The sequence below is a fragment of the Papilio polytes genome, unplaced genomic scaffold, assembly GCF_000836215.1.
Source record: "Papilio polytes unplaced genomic scaffold, Ppol_1.0 DF822178.1, whole genome shotgun sequence".
Classification (NCBI taxonomy): domain Eukaryota; kingdom Metazoa; phylum Arthropoda; class Insecta; order Lepidoptera; family Papilionidae; genus Papilio; species Papilio polytes.
This window is the reverse complement of record NW_013527026.1, coordinates 5,759,167-5,775,891: the sequence shown is the minus strand read 5'-3', so window position 1 is coordinate 5,775,891 and position 16,725 is coordinate 5,759,167. Positions and strand designations below refer to the sequence as shown.

Here is a 16,725-nt window from a genome sequence, read left to right as displayed (position 1 = left end):
TGCCGGCCCTGCAGTGCTAAGATGTTAAAGCGGGCACTACCACTGTAAGCGGTATAAACAATCGAAATCGTCATTACTTGATTATTTCAACTGACGAACTTAGAAATGCTTGTTTTTCTTCTCTAATTCGATAAATAAAAGTGCAGTTCCATTAAAGTCTGCTTAATACAGTTTCTAAGTTAAATATTTTTCTTATTTTCGTTTACATTTTGGTTTGTTTCAGGACTTTTGCAGCTACTATATGATGAGATTCAACAAGCAGCCGCAGTTTTGCCGCCAGGTGGTGGAGCCCCGCGCTTTGCCAGCTCGACCCACACGAGCCCCACGACCCTTACCACCAGAAACGGAGGTCAACGAGGAACCTGATCTGCCGGCTACCTTCACCGTTACTAAGTTATTTAAGGTTTTATATAAAAATATGGATTACTAACGATATTTTATTAATCTTACTTCTTACTAATGTTATATGCGATAGTTTAGATGGATGGATGTTTGTTTGTTTGTAGCATAAACCACATAACGGATTTTGATGAAATTTGGAATAGATTTAGATAATAATCTGGAAGAACACATAGGCTACTTAATATTGTTTTTTTTTTTTAATACAACGCGGACGGAGTCGCGAAAAAAGACGGAGGGAGAAATCTAATTCTTGTATTAAAGTTTCCCTACTGTCTCCAAACACAAATCTCTCCGTTCTTAGAGAAGCTCACATGTGATAACTTAATATCACTTGATTTACAGTAGTACTTTATCTGAGACGTGAGAGTATAGCAACAGTTACCCTACGTCCTTTACATTATATATGTCGCCGTCAAATTGTGTACAACAACCGTTTGTAATTTGCTTAAGCAATATTTCGATATGACAATATGCAATTTGTCTACTCATTGCCTTCTACGAGGAAAATTACAAACAAACGTAATACATGACTTAACTGTTAACTTAACTTAACTTTCTGTACAGGATATACCACCAGAAGATCTAAGTTCAATTCCTGCGATAGAAAGAAAGCCTTTAGCAGGCTTCGTGGCCAATATGTCGCAAGATAAGAAACAGCTCGTAGATATCTTGTACCAGGATATCATACGACCGTCGGGGGTGAGCTGGGACGATGTTAAAGGCTTGGAAGACGCTAAGAGAATACTCATAGAATCTGTAGTCTACCCTGTTAGGTATAACTTTAAAATTTGTCAAATAGTTAGTGACGCTATTTCTGTCCTGTCACCTTTTATCCTTATGCTATTATTACTATAAATAAATAAAAAATAATACTAAACTTTTGATGGGGCAAAACAAATTCGACAAATTTAATTGGGGCTCTGTCACCTGAATTTATTATAAGTGTGCTTCAGAACGCAAGACCTTCCCTTATCTATTATATTTAATTAAGAATAAGGTTTCTAAAATTTTCAAGTAACTATAGTCTTTGAATCAAGTTTTCATCTTCAAGGTTAATTTATGTTGTCATCTTTCTAGTTCTTCTAACAGTTCCCCTTGCGTGTCATTATTAGTGTGACGTGCAAAACCTCATCTTTGTTAGGCATCCGACGGTATTCACTGGTCTGCTGGAGCCGTGGCGTGGTGTGTTACTCCACGGTCCGCCCGGCGCCGGCAAGACGCTGTTAGCGCGCGCCCTCGCCGCGGAGAGCCGCTGCACATTTTTCAACGTCGCCTGCAGCACGCTTGTCAACAAATGGAGGGGAGAATCGGAGAAGATAGTCCAGGTAGTTCATCAACAAAGGTACTGCAAGCTGATCTGCTACTCTTGGGCAACAGGCATGCATAAAATCGACTTTTGGAAGCTCTTGAATTAAGTCTGAGACTATCCTGTTCAACGGAATTACCTTCCTTAACTCACCGCTACTAAGTGATGTGCATAATATTAAGTAAATTCTGAATTCTCATCTTCATATTGATCTTCGTTTCTATACTCATGTATTATAATAAAGAGGAAAGATTAGTACTTTTGGATTTTTTTATATTTTGAACTAGCTGTTCCCGTGCGGCTTCATCCGCATGACAGTTTTATTTCATTGTTTACATTTGTCAAATTATCAATAGCAAATGTAAAAATGACATGACAAACCATAGCATTCTTCCTTTCTTGTTGTTGGCAGCAACTTATTTTGTCTTTCCCACATTAGGGTATTTATCCAAAATATTTACCCCCTAAGCTTAACGGCGTGAAAATATATAGCCTAAAGCGTGGCGTAAGTGTAGGGCTTTTGTTTAAAAAAAGAATTATTCCAAAATATGCAGTGATTGCTGACATCTTAGGCAACAAAGAAGTGTGTGTTTACGCTTTATTATAATAGTATAGATTAACTCAAAAACCAGGCCGATTTTAAAAATTCTTGCACCATTAAAAAGCTATGTTATTAGTGATTAGTGAGTAACATGGGATATGGTTTTTTTATTCCTTTTTTAAATTCTCGCGGTAGACGTCGCGTGTAACAGCTAGTCTTTTCTACTTGTAGATGTTGTTCGAGATGGCGTTCTACTATTCCCCGTCAATAATCTTCATGGACGAGGTGGAGACGCTGGTGTCGGAGCGTTCCAGCGCTGGCGAGCACGAGGCCAGCCGCCGGCTTAAGTCGCAGCTGCTTACTGAACTGGACGGCGTCAGAGATAGAGACGGACTGGTCTTCCTGCTCGCCAACTCTAATATGCCTTGGTAAATAACAATAGTTGACAAATCCTTGTGGGATATCTTGAGGCTCAAGTTTTTCACACACACATCTGAGTGCAATGCTGGCTTATATCATATTTTATCTGCCACCTGTACCGTAAACTGAACCATGTAATAGTAGTTAAGGGGAGGCTGAAAAACAGCGAGGCCTTTAGTGACAAGCTGGAGGCCGCGTCAGCTCAGCCTTCTCCTTTTGGCCAAGATTTTATTTTTGTTATTTCAGTAATATGTTTTGTAGGTTGTGTTATTTTTTTATATTTTTTTGGTCAATAAATAGTGTTTTATTTTATTTTATTTATTTTATTCTCTGAAATCATCAGAAGTGTTCCGAGAGAGTTTAAACTGCATCTATTCGTCTTTCTAGATTTTTTTTACCCTGCTTTGTTTTTAATGTGCTAATAACACTAGTTATTAGTACTTTAGTTCTTATATTTTTCAGTTAGATTTATAATACTTTTTAATTAGTTCTATACGAAGTTATTTTTTTTAATCAGGGAAATCGATACAGCGATGTTGCGACGCCTAGAGAAGAGGATCTACATACCGTTACCGGACGTACAGGCGCGCGCTGCACTCTTCGAGATGTACCTAAATGTGCGGACTGTGGAGGTCTACCCGAAGGTCAACTTCCAGGAGTTGGCTGCCAAGACTGAGGGGTACTCGGGGAGCGAGATAAAGCTGGTCTGCAAGGAGGCTCTTATGACTAACGTTAGGAAGATGTTGCCCAATATGGTGGCGAGAAGTAAGTGTGGTTACAACTGGTCAATTATAAACAACTAGCTTTCGCCCGCGACTTTTTCCGCGCGGAATTAAAAAAAAACTAATGCAAGTAGTCTATGTGTTCTTCCAGACTTTCTCTACATCTATGCCAAATTTCATTGAAATCCGTTTAATCGTTTTGGCTACAAACTCTAACAAACATCCATCTAAACTTTCACATTTATAATATTAAGTATGATATGACTTTAATCTTATTAATAATCTTTATCTATACTATTATAATAAAACGTAAACACACACTTCTTTGTTGCTTAAGATGTCAGCAATTACACCATATTTTCGAATAAGTCTATTTTTAATAAAAAAAAAAGCCCTTTATTTACGTCACGCTTTAGGCTATATATTTTTACGATATTACGGAATTAAATAATTTGGAAAAAAACCATTATGCGGGAAAGGGACAAAAACTACAAGCTGACGTCAAGGAAACAAGATTGCTGGTAAAAGTAATTGTCATCCAATGTCAAAGGCCTTCGTTGTCATTTGTGTATTTGAATTTTGACATTTGACAATAATTTGACAAATGTAAACAATAAAATAAAGTTTTTATAATTGCATGAGGATGAAGCCGCACGAGAACAGCTAGTTGTAAATAAATTAAATTAAAATATAGTAAGCGTTGTTGATATTTCACTTGAGACATTTTTCACGTCACTAACGCCATCTATTGATAGATCCTCAAAACCGCATGCCATTTCACTCTGCCTAGTCTATATATTTTAAATGTCTGATTCCAGGTCAGTCCGGTCGCAAAGAACGTCTTGATGTGGCAGATATATTAGCAGCCATAAACAAGACCAAGCCGGTGTCAAAAGAGCTTGCTAAAAGACATGTTGAATGGCAAGAGAAGATGGGTTGCTCCTGATTTGTTTTCGATGCATTTTTATTATTTACTGATATCGAAAATTAAAGAAATATAACAAGATTGTGGAGTTTCATTAAATCCTGTCGTTTTTCTGTTTTTAATCCGCTTTGTTTAAGATTTGTAAAGAATTCTTTAAAATTTGTTAACATACTAGTATTATAAATGCGAAAGTTTAGATGGATGTTTGTTAGTTTGTAGCCTAAACGGCTGAACGGATCTCGATGAAATTTGACATAGATGTAGAGGATAGTCTGGAAGAACACAGACTATTTACTTTTGTTATTTTTTCCTTGCAGACGGAGTCGCGGCGAAAGCCAGTGTTTAATATTTTCCTGTCGATTAGTTAGACTAGAGAGAATAGGTATTACTAACTAGAATTAAAAAATATATATTTTCTATCAATTTATTGAAACATCTAAAATAACATTTTTTACTAATAAAAATATACACTTTTAAGACAAATTGTTCAATTCCGATTACATTCAGATTCACACGAAATAATACATATTCTTATCCTTATGTATGGATGGGAAATAAATTTATTTAATGTATAAATGATAAAAAATGAAATAATTAAATTCTCTAAGGATTTTTTTTACACAAATAAAATGCAGTGAATTTCGAAACAGACCAATTTAGTTTTGACTAGAAGAAATAAATTGAGACAATGAGTTGTTTTGTGATTTTAGGAACTAAATTTTTATTTATAAATGTAAATAAAATTAACCAATGAAGTCAACAAATAGGTTTTTAACTAATTTTTAACAACTATTTTACACAGATAATACAATTGAAATAGAATCGATTAAAATAGAAAATTTGTAACAAAAAAGATATTTTACTAAATACTATTGGATATAAAAATATAACAATCCCAGTCTTATAAAAAACTGTCAATTTCAAAAATATTTTCAAATAAAAAAAATATGCGACGTAAATTATTTGGTTACCAAAATTTATTCCTTATTATTTCTCTATTAATCCACTCAATGATTTTAAACAATATACAAATATTACAATACACGAATACATTTTTTTTAAATTCTTAAACTATAGACACGTGATGTTAAAAACATTTTACAGCGCCATCTTGTACATTTTTAAGGTACTTTCATAGCCAATTTACTAAGTACCTCTAAATTTCGCTAGATGGCGCTATAACAAATTATGGATTAAATTTTATTGACATACAACATTTAAAAGAAATGGGAAAATACATAAGTTTTTAGTAAATTATTTATGTGTCTATTTTAAAATCTTACATTATATCTATCACAGATTATCTAAAGAAATTAAAAGTACATAAATCCATATATGTGAGTTAATATTTTCGATTCACATATCGATTACATAAAACATTTGGAAGAACATTCTAGAAAGATTAGAATTAGAAGAAACGTGTAAATAAAAACTGGAAAGAGACGGAAGGCGAACATTGGAAAAGAATTTTATAGAATAAACAATTAGTTTCAGATATATTCAATGTAAAAAAAAATAGTTTTTCAACAACAATTTGGACAAACAATTTACTTGATTATGTTACTTTTAAGAAAGAATTAGCTAAACTATTAATTTTTAAATATTCAATTGGTTGGGTTATGGCTATAGTTAATTTTTCTATAAAACATGACTCGATACTTATTGAGTTAAAATCTATTCCCACTAAAAGTATTTTAAAATTTACAACAATCTACATTTTAATTAACTGTCTGTATAATATAAAATTTAGAAAAAATACGGTTCTCTTAACAGAAGGTGAGTTGATATAATTAAAATTTTCATTTACACTAAGACTAGGGGAAACACTACACTAATTTCAATTGAATTAACTTTAAACTATCGTGGTTTTTACATATATTCGTAAGATACAGGTTTCTTACTACGATTGCATTGTTTTAGGCACAGATGCGCCATGTTCACGTTCTGACCGAAGTGATGCGAGTAGTGTAAGAAAAAAAAACATCGATCGATATATCGGTAGCTAAAATAATTCAATCGTGGTAAGAAATCCGTATCTTACGTACATTATAATTGAATATTTACCTAATTTTATTTAATTTTAATACTAATCCTCAAATACTATACATTTTACATACTAAAAAATTACTAAACACGCTTTTTAACATGTATTTTATTAAAATAAAAATAACGTTAAAATATTACGACAAAGTACAGAAAATTAGCTAAAAACTAAATACTTTGCTTCATTGACCCTTACAATCTGATAGACAACAAAACTATGAAATTTGTAACTAAACTATCGCACAACTGTTTAGTCGCTTTGATTCCTATGAGTTTATATTGAGGTTACACTACTCCTTGTTTAGTTTTGCAACTAAACTGTTGAGGCTACGAGTCAATCGACTATCGCACGACCGTCGTGCGATTGTTTAGTCTAATGTGAGCCCATTCTAAGGATAAGCAGATATTTAAAATAATCAATTTTGATTAGTATTTAATAATTTAAAATTATAAATTTTATACTTTGAAATCAATAATAGGTTTTGTAGTGTCCTGCACTCACATTGCTAAGAATTATTTTATTTTATATTTTGAAATTTATCAGAAACAATATTTTATTAGCACCATTAATAAAAAAATACATTTAGGGCCTGTCCCACATAATTGATAAGTCTGATAACAATCCAACACGTAATATGTGATGGAAATATCGGATTTTGTTACCTTATCAGACAGTGGTTCATTTTTAAGCTATCTGAACCTCTATCAGCCAGTGGTGGGACAGGCCCTTAAACTTTCATCAATCATAAAAATACCAATTCTGCTGTTTCAACTTATTTTTTTTTAAGGAACGCCATTTAAATATTTCATATCATTAACAGAAAATAAACAAAGAATAATACATTTTACAGAGATTATAAGTCAAATTAATTTGGGCGTTTGCGTTGTTTTTAAATCGTTCATTCAATTCACCATTCACTATATCTTTTAAATTTAAATATACAAAGTTTTTCAGACATGAGTGTTAGAAAATTGATTTTAATTAACAATTTGGGCTTTTAATATATTTTCCATACATAAAATCTCGTAAAATAAAATTATTCTCTTAGAACTCAGAAACAGATGTATGTTTTAAGCTTATTTTTATTCCCTCGTTCACTTATCAATCAGTCATTCACCACACATGAGATTAGCGTCACCCTCTCAGTCAGTGCATGAGGATCCTCGATTGCATTCCACTTTAAGACACCATTCAGTCATTCATTCACCATATTCACAAGACATTTAAAAAGAACAACAGTTTCTATATATATTTCAGCGAATTTAGGGACTTCATGACAATTTAAATCATTCATTCACCATACACACAGTATTTCATGACTGTGGTTTCTATTTCTTAATCTTGATAAACCGAAGAGACACAAGAATGAAGTTTCAAACCATTCAGTCATTCATTTACCATATAGAAGAATCTGCATGTTACTTCCGGAGCTGACAGGGACTCAAGCTAGACTTATTATTCATTCACCATACAATAGACATTTTATGACTGCGGTTTCTGCTTTCATTACTCTTCAGTTCAGATCGAAAAGAATGATGTTTCAGTCATTCATTCACTATACAAAAGACATTCCATGACCTTCAGTTTCTACTTTCATTACTCACCAGTTCAGATTGAAAAGAATGATGTTTTAGTCATTCACCATACACAATACACATTTGATATGCTGAGAGGGTGTATTGAGGGTGACAAGCATATATTATATGTGGAAAATAATGGCGGGTATCTGTCCATCCTCCACCGAAGTGCCGTTGTTATTCCCAGCGGCGTATGAAAACTGGAATACGACCTTTTCGCCGTTATTGCCGTCGACAATAACACGCCGGAGACCCTTCGTGCCGTAGTACGAGTCTGTTCCCTGGGAACGGACTGGAAATTTATATACGGAATAACCATTTCGTCATCACCAGCTTACGTCCTCACTGAGGGGATAGGAGCCTACCCTAATAAGGGATATTTAGGCCATAGTCAACCACAATTGACAGTGGTAGAGTCCGCTTTAACATTTTCGCACTGCAGGGCCGGCTCGCCCGGTGTAACCATGACCACACAGAAGACAGGCGTGAAGTGGGAGCAATTCCTCGTAGTCTGATGAGTGTGGTGCTGGAGGCCCAACTTTAGTCCCTTTTCCTTCCCATCCTTTTTCTTATAAGAGGATGGGAAGGGAGCGTGGATTTGACAGTGCAGGAGATAAATAGGAAGGGGAAATATTTATGTGCGACTCATCTGTCAATTAAGAGTAGGCAACGCATCGGCTATTGCAGTCTATGGGCAGCGGTCGCTTCGCCAATTTGGCGGATTCAGGGGGCCATTACTCATATGACACCTTATGATATAAAAAAAATAAAAGAAAAGTGCATATATTACCTTTAGTTTTGCGCTGGCGATGTAAGAGGTGTTAGGTAATATTTCAACTGGTTCTTTGAACATTGCACGGAAAGTGTCATCGGTCCCATCACAGCAAAACGTCGTTGTATTTGATCCGCACACTTTCTTTGTCGCTAAGTGGATAATCTACGGAATAAATTACGCAATTTAATATCACTTTAATATAGGAAAAATAAGTATTTTTATATATATTGTACCATAACATATGATCACTGAGTGCCATAGACTTCATAAGACTTTTTTATTAGTTTAAAAAAACATACAGACTAGACATAGTGTCTTGTTCCGTTTACCTAACTAAATTTACCTAACCAGTTAGGTAACAAGAATTTTTTTCCGTTTTCGTAACCCGTAGGGTGCGTATACTTCTCTATTTTCCGGGCCATCTATCACTATTACTATTATTAATTGCATTTTTGCGTGATGGACGCCCAATTTTGGTTGTTTGCCGCCTTATGGTATAAAAAAAAATTGTGGATGTGGCAAGATAAATTCCGGGACTTAAATAATAAAAATCGAATCCAAACGTAAAATGTCAATTAGATCGATATTAAATTGCGCTAGCTATGTGGTCTTGAAGTCGATAGCTGATCGTTTTAAAATGGGATTGATGGCATGAAACTAGCAAAGTGTACCCACCCTAGCAAAAAAACTTGACTGGTTACGTCGTTACTGAAAAAAAAATCTTGTTACCTAACTGGTTAGGTAAACTTAGGTTACAGGAACAAGCCGTCATAGTGAACATTTTTACACCGGTACTTTTTCTGAAAGGTACTACATATATCACTTGTGAAGTTTAGTGCCACTTTTTTTTTATATAACATAAGGTGGCAAACGAGCAAGCGACCACCTGAAACCGCCAAAATGGCGAAGCGACCGCTGCCCATAGACATCCGCAATTGCAGATGCGTTGCCTACCCTTATCCGACGGAGGAGGAGACGCACATAAAGAGGATATTTCCCCTTCCTACGCATCTCCTCCACCGTAAAATCCACTTCCTCTTCCCAACCTCTCCTTATAAGAAAAGGGTGGTAAAGAGAAAGGGACTTAAATTAGGCCTGTGGCACCACACTCATCAGACGAAACACGGAATTGCTTCCACTTCACACCTGTCTTCTGTGTGGTCGTGGTGTTACACCGGGCGTGGGGGGCGTGCCGGCCCTGCACTGCTAACATGTTAACTTTACATTTTAAAATATTATCAAGTACCATCATTTGATAAAATAAATTTAACAGTGAATATAAATATTAAAAAAAAAACATTTGCAATTTAAACACTAATAATTATATTGACATGTGGCTTTGAGAATGTATCAAAAGATAGCATTAGTGTGATTGTGAAAAACAATTCAAGTGAAGTTAACTTTGCCTACTCTATATTTTTTACTCTCTTAGGTTTTAATAAAAGCATACTTACTTGTAAATGTACTTCATATTCTGTTGGTCCAAAATAAGATCCATAGAGTCCAAAACCGACTACAAAAATCCTTTGATTGACTGTAAATCTTATTCTATCCGAGGTCCCGCTATAACCCCATCTTGATTCAGTTTGCGGAAACCTATTCACAGTTAATTCCTTCCCTGTCATACAACATCTAGGCGTATCTAGGAATCCTACGTTAGGTTTAGGGTTCACCGTAAAATATAGGAACAGTTGCACTATCTCTCGGTCGTCAAGTAATCCACTTTGTGCAGGACCCATAGCGAATTCTTCGACAGACATCAGTGGAAACCGGATAGCGTTGAACGCCCGGCCTAGTACAGCGCGCTGATGGCCAGGGGTCACTGGAAGCTGGCGACGTATGCACTCCGCTTCCGACCAACGGAGTACTGCGGAGAATATTTTAGCCTCTCTTATACGTAAAGTGTCCCTGGAAATGCAAACAAATGGTCATATTTTAAGACGTTAACATCAATAGAAGTATCATCATTTAGAGCTAAAAATTACTTAAGCTATTTTTATATTCCTAACCAATCTTTAGTAGCATAGTTCTATATAGGAGGCCTTATTTTAGTCTCTTTCCCTTTTCCACCCTGTTCTTAACAGGATAGGATTGGAAAACAAAGTGGATTTCACGGAGGAGGCGCATAGAAAGGGGAAATGTCCTTTATATGCGTATACTCCTCCGTTAATTAAGGGTAGGCAACGCATCTGTAATTGCGGATGTCTAAGGGCAGCGGTCGCTTTCCGATTCAGGTGGCCGCTTGCTCGTTTGCCACCTTATATTATAAAAAAAATTTCAGACAATAAATAGTCGAATTGAAAGATAGATTTAACATTCAATTGTCTATTTGAATTTTAAATATTTCAAGTAGCAAATATTGAGGTCACATTTACATAAACCAATGGCATACAAAAATAGACTTTTGAAACAAGTAAGAATTGTTAATACTCTCAGTTATTAACTAGTTTCTACGCGCGATTATTGGAATTAAAAAAATACAAAATTGAGTAGCCTATGTGGTCTTCCAAACTATCTTTTTTTTTATAATATAAGGTGGCAAACGAGCAAGCAGCCACCTAAATACATCGAAATGGAGAGTGACCGCTGCCTATAAACATCCGCAATTGCAGATGCATTGCCTACCCTTATTTGACGGAGGAGGAGACGCACATAAAGAGGACATTTCCCCTTTCTATGCATCTCCTCCACTGTCAAATTAACTTTTCCTTCCCATCCTTTCCTCTTAAGAAAATGATGGAAAGGAATCTTCTTCATATAGATGGCTTATAGCCTATAAGCCATTGAGTCTACAACTGTAACAAACATCCATCCATCCATCTAAACTTTCGCATTTTTAATATTAGTACAATATTGTCAAAAACTGATTAAGAATGGCTTAATATACATATGACTTGTGACTTTGTCCCCGTGAATTTAAAAAAGTAATAAAAAAGCAATCAAGGAATTTTTGAAATCAGCCCAGTAGTTGTTTAGTTGTTTCAATACATACAAAATAACAAATCTTTCCTAAATATTAGTATCGATTATCCCGTGATGGCAGCAATTAGATGTTGAACCTTTCGAGCTTCACCTCCAGAGCATGTTAGTATTCTAATTTTTATCAGTGTTGCATGTTGCATCATCATTGTATTAATCATGAGTTAAGCCATTCTTAATTAGTTATTGATAATGTAGTACAAGAGTTAATAATGTAATATTTAGTCAAAAGCTATACACTTAATTACCTTTCTAATACAGCATTTAAAGTATCCTGATCAATGTCCGTAAATCCCTCAGCATTTAACGCATCCACTGTATTTTTATCTATCATTTCTAAACACAATGCAGCCAACTGGGGCTCATCAAACAATCTAGCCTGTGTTAACAGTAGAAACGCATTGTCTGTACCCAAGTTGCTCTTTAAAAAGTCAACACAATGCTCCTCTAATGCAGCCACAGCATACTTCTTAGCGGTATACAATGTTGTCATTACACTCTCAGGCCCAATGCGCACTTCATCAGAGTACAAAAACTTCAGAAGATGTAAGAAAGCTGCCGGTTCGACATCAGGCAGTTCCACCTCTTCTGATTTTGTGGCTAATACACCGTTAAACATAGCGTCGAAGACCGCGCTACCAACTGACAGGACAAACTTATGCGCGGGTATCACTTGTTGATTCGCGTCTCTCCCAACAATAAAATGGACGTCCGAAAGAATCTCGTTATTAAAAAGAAATGACAACCTCTCTTTTACAGTAGTTTTTGTCGCCTGCCAGTTATGCAAGCGACCCGTATTGTTGCTCGGTTGCAAATTTTCTATCGCCGATGAAGATGACGGTATAGCTTCGGGAATTCGGCCATTGTCTTCGTCCGCAACGTTTTCTAAACGACGCGCCAGTTGATTCGACGGCAGCATATTTTGTGGCGGCTGTTCATCACCGCCACCTTCGAGTCTTACATTTAACAAACGGTTTACGATATCATTTTTTGATCCTGACGCCATTCTCCACCTTTTAAATTTTACGCATTACACAAAAAAATGTCGGTGAATTATTATTTTCACTGCACTTTCTCTAAATTACCATTGGAATTTTTGAGAGTAATGAAATAATAAAAACTAAATGATTACACCAGAGCCTTTCGGTCTTTTGTAATTCAGATTGAATTTATTCATGAAATGAAAACATAATTTTTTGACGTTTAAATGTCACTTGATTTGACAGATTCGTTTAGAAATCGATGTGGAAAATCGAGTCTTTAAGTCTTCTTATCACCAAACAGGCTTGGATGTTTTGTTATTGAAATTAACGTTATAATGACGTGATAAATGCTACTTTAGAGATGTGCAAAAAGGCAGCGGTCAATGACGGCTTGAGAAGTGGGTCAGTGGGTATGATAATCACCAATAATCACGACTTGTTTACAGAAATACAGAAGACTGCATAGAAGAATGTAGAACTACAGCCAATAGAAAAAGTTTTAGCAAGTACCATTTAGTAGTTTTTTAATAGTTCAAAATCAGGCTACGATTTAAGAATTATAAGATTAGATCCATATTGCGTAGATGCCTTATTTTTTTGGGGCCTAAACTAAATTCCATCTTTGCACCTATTAACGATATATTTAGTATCAAGATGAATTCTGCGTAGAAATTTGAGTAGAAAGATGAATTCAACAAAGTTATTTAGAATTTTCCATCACAAAGCCCGGGAGCCTTGTGTCGAGCGCTTTTCACATAATACGTCAGGCCGGGTGTTGTTTGATCTTTTAACGGTGCGGCCGTGGCTGCCGGCGGCTGGTGGCCATAGCGAGCACAAAGCGCTTGTGCGACGGAGATAGGCCGCAAGAGTTTTAATACCTCGACGCCGTTGTCTGTTGATTATATACAGAGTTACGACGATTTAAGACATTCCGTAATAAAAAATGTCTATATTGTTTGGCTACATCATGGCTAATTAAATCAGCAGATTACAAACATCTCTATATTCTGCACGAATTAAATGTTACTCTATTTTAAAGAAAGAAAAGCGGAAAAAGCAATAAAGAATTAAATATGTACTGATATCGGTAAATGTAATGGAATAAAATATTGTCAAGGAATTTAAAATTGATAAGTTAATTCTCTTGTCCATTTCTAAATCGTACTTAATTCTATGGATTGTGATGTACGTCACAGGGGCACGCACGCGCGCGGTCGATCCAGCTAACAGGTGCTCCGTGCTCGCCGGGCACTCGCCAGTCGAACTGGCGTCTTCGTGTAGGACGTCGTTCACCATCTTTAGCAAACCCTAAATAAATAACACGGCTCATAACCATGACTGAATAAAACGTTTCTATAAAATTAAATCTAAAAAATTACTACTTCAATCAAGCGCCTTCTAAAATAATTTAAAAAGTATTTCTATAACCGGTTGCATTTATAAATCAACAGGCGCGCACATTGTTCCAAGTAAATGAGCAGTGTAAATATTCTTTTAGATTGAATTTTTAAACTGTTATCCCATTTCTATACTATTGTTGGTAATTCTAAAGTGTTGTCTGTTTCCTAGTACTTCTAATACATTAAATAACAAACCTTTATACAGAAGTTTTATCTCAAAATATCACGAAGATCTCGAAAAATGTACTGCTGGAGAAAATATCAACATTAAGTGGTATGTAACAAACAGAACTGTAATTAAATTTATGTATATACTTATAATAAGTTTTAACATTAATTATTTAACGAACTATGCGTTAAAACATTTAAAACGAATGTTTCTAATGCGTAACACATTTGGATGTAAATAATACGTTGGGGCATACCCTAATCCCAAAAAACAAAATATTTTAATTTAGAAAAAAAAACAAAAACTTCTTAATATTGTGGGTTGAAATTCAAAACTTTTTTTAAATCAAGTAGAGATAATATTAATTAAATAAACTAATCTAATTTTACATTAAAAAGACGTTTCTTTTTAATCTTTTTTTTTGGAATTCGAACCCAAATTTGTCTGGCGAATACATACCGACTAAGGTAAGCTACTGAGTTTTTACATGTTTATTTTGGTATCAAATCATGCCAATAAATAAAAATATAACAATATATTCTATAGCTATCTATACATATGATACAATTGGATTGGATCTTTGTTCCAAAAAATTCCAGATTTCGGAAAGATGTATTTGCGTCGCTGATAACGAAAATTACATTTAAATATTTTTAGTCAGTCGCAAGGCGCGTATGTTCCGGGTAATCTCCGAAACGACTAGGCCGATTTCGACTGGAATGCAATGAAGAGTAGCAGATATAGACGGGCATATTATAGGCTACTTTTTTATCTTAATACTGCACGGACTAAATCGCGGGCAACAGCTAGTAATAATAAACGTTTGAATCATTTTTTTAAATTTAAATCTGACTATACTTAATGCCTTACTAGATTGCTAGAGTTTTTGTTTTTCAAAACTCAATTTCGAAAATGTGTAGTCCTGGAGAATAACATCCCTCTTATACATGGAATTTAAAATTACATGCTATTGAAAACCTGGACTTTTGATAAGTAAATCTAATTTCTATTTTTGTATTATGTCAAAAGTAAAGTGATAAATGAAAATGTTCGACGTAAATTAGAAGACAAAGTAAATGAACCAGTAATTGATCCTGTGTCAAAAAAGCGCAATTTTCTTGACTTCTCTTACAATGCTAGTAGAAACATTTTAAGGGCAGTAAATTTATTAGTACTCCAAGCCTTCTTGTACCTATTATATACCTTTACTTAAAAAATATAGCCTGTGTTACTCATTGATAACAGTTTTTAATGGTGATAGAATTCTTAAAATCTGCCCAGTAGCTTTTGAGTTATTTCAATACTTACAAAAATAGAAGAATATAAATCTTTCCTCTTTATGATAGGAGTATATGTAGATATAGGCCTACACTTATCTATACTAATATTATAAAGAGAAAAAATTTGTATTTTTGTATGTATTGAAATAACTCAACTACTGGGCCGATTTTAAAAATTCTTTCACTGTTGGAAAGGTAATTTATCTGTGAGTAACATAGGCTATATTTTTTAATTTCACGAGGGCGGAGTCGCAAGCAACAGCTAGTTAAATGATAAAAATAAGAATGAATTATTTCTCTTGAAACCTAAGGTTCTTGATAGCCATTGGAAATGTCTTTATAAAAAAATCAAAGTAATAAATACATATTTAATGCGGCAACGGGCAATGAAAGGGCAAAGACCCCAGTTTATTACATATTTCAGTAGTGCTTTGAATTGGAATCCTTTGTAGGGGTTTTACATATTTCATTGAAGTAGTTATTTACGAGCAGTTCCCACAATTGTGATATTAAATTTCTTTTCTTACTTTGAAATATTTCTATTATTAATTTCACCAGTGAAGTTAATTTTAGACTAGTCACCCACATAACTATAATATATAATTTTAAATTGGTAAATGGGGATGTAAGGCATCTTATAATACTGGCTTTAGACCACGACTGCGTAACGCACAATTAAAATAAAAGTAAGATATGTGTTCTAGAATATGAACTTAATCCTCGACATTTTTTTAATACTTGTTAAGCTAGTGCTTTACCACGATCAAATTTTGGAGATACGTAGTAACATTCTTTCAAACTTCACAATTAATTTAATATACCTACTACTAATATTATAAATGCGAAAGTTTGGATGGATGGATGGATGTGATAGTTTGTAGCCTAAACGGCTGAACGGATCTTGATGAAATTTTGCATAGATGTAGAGGATAGTCTGGAAAAACACATAGGCTACTCGCTTTTGTTTTTTTTAATTGCACGCGGACGGAGTCGCGGGCCAAAGTTAGAAAGTAGTTTAAAGAAAGTAGGTATACTAAATGCGGATAGCTACAAAGGCAAAGGCACGAAAGTATGAATGTATTGTGTGAAAATATGCATAAGGCAATGAATACAGATATGACTGTTAGAAATGTATGGAAGAGTACATACTGTTCTGGTTCTGACACTGCATAACGAAATGGGCTGATTCTTGCTGTGATTTT

General features: G+C 34.7%; 2 protein-coding genes across 2 annotated transcripts in view; one reads left to right on the top strand and one right to left on the bottom strand.

Annotated features, from left to right (window-relative positions):
* The window catches only part of LOC106106557 (katanin p60 ATPase-containing subunit A-like 2), a 9,425-nt gene extending 5,028 nt beyond the window's left edge, over positions 1–4,397 (top strand). The window contains exons 3-8 of the mRNA XM_013287155.1: positions 224–403; positions 967–1,175; positions 1,544–1,727; positions 2,481–2,677; positions 3,187–3,434; positions 4,210–4,397. Coding sequence (XP_013142609.1) covers positions 224–403; positions 967–1,175; positions 1,544–1,727; positions 2,481–2,677; positions 3,187–3,434; positions 4,210–4,337 — 1,146 coding nt within the window. The 3' untranslated portion in view covers positions 4,338–4,397. The remainder of the gene's footprint in view (positions 1–223; positions 404–966; positions 1,176–1,543; positions 1,728–2,480; positions 2,678–3,186; positions 3,435–4,209) is intronic.
* Positions 4,398–7,135: 2,738 nt separating this feature from the next.
* LOC106106727 (BTB/POZ domain-containing protein 2-like) lies at positions 7,136–12,884 on the bottom strand. Its single transcript, XM_013287368.1, has 4 exons — positions 11,940–12,884; positions 10,167–10,620; positions 8,728–8,874; positions 7,136–8,218 (listed from the first exon to the last, which is right to left on the bottom strand). The coding sequence occupies exons 1-4, from the start codon at positions 12,695–12,697 to the stop codon at positions 8,060–8,062; spliced, it is 1,518 nt and encodes a 505-aa protein (XP_013142822.1). The 5' UTR covers positions 12,698–12,884; the 3' UTR covers positions 7,136–8,059.
* Positions 12,885–16,725: the final 3,841 nt, after the last annotated feature.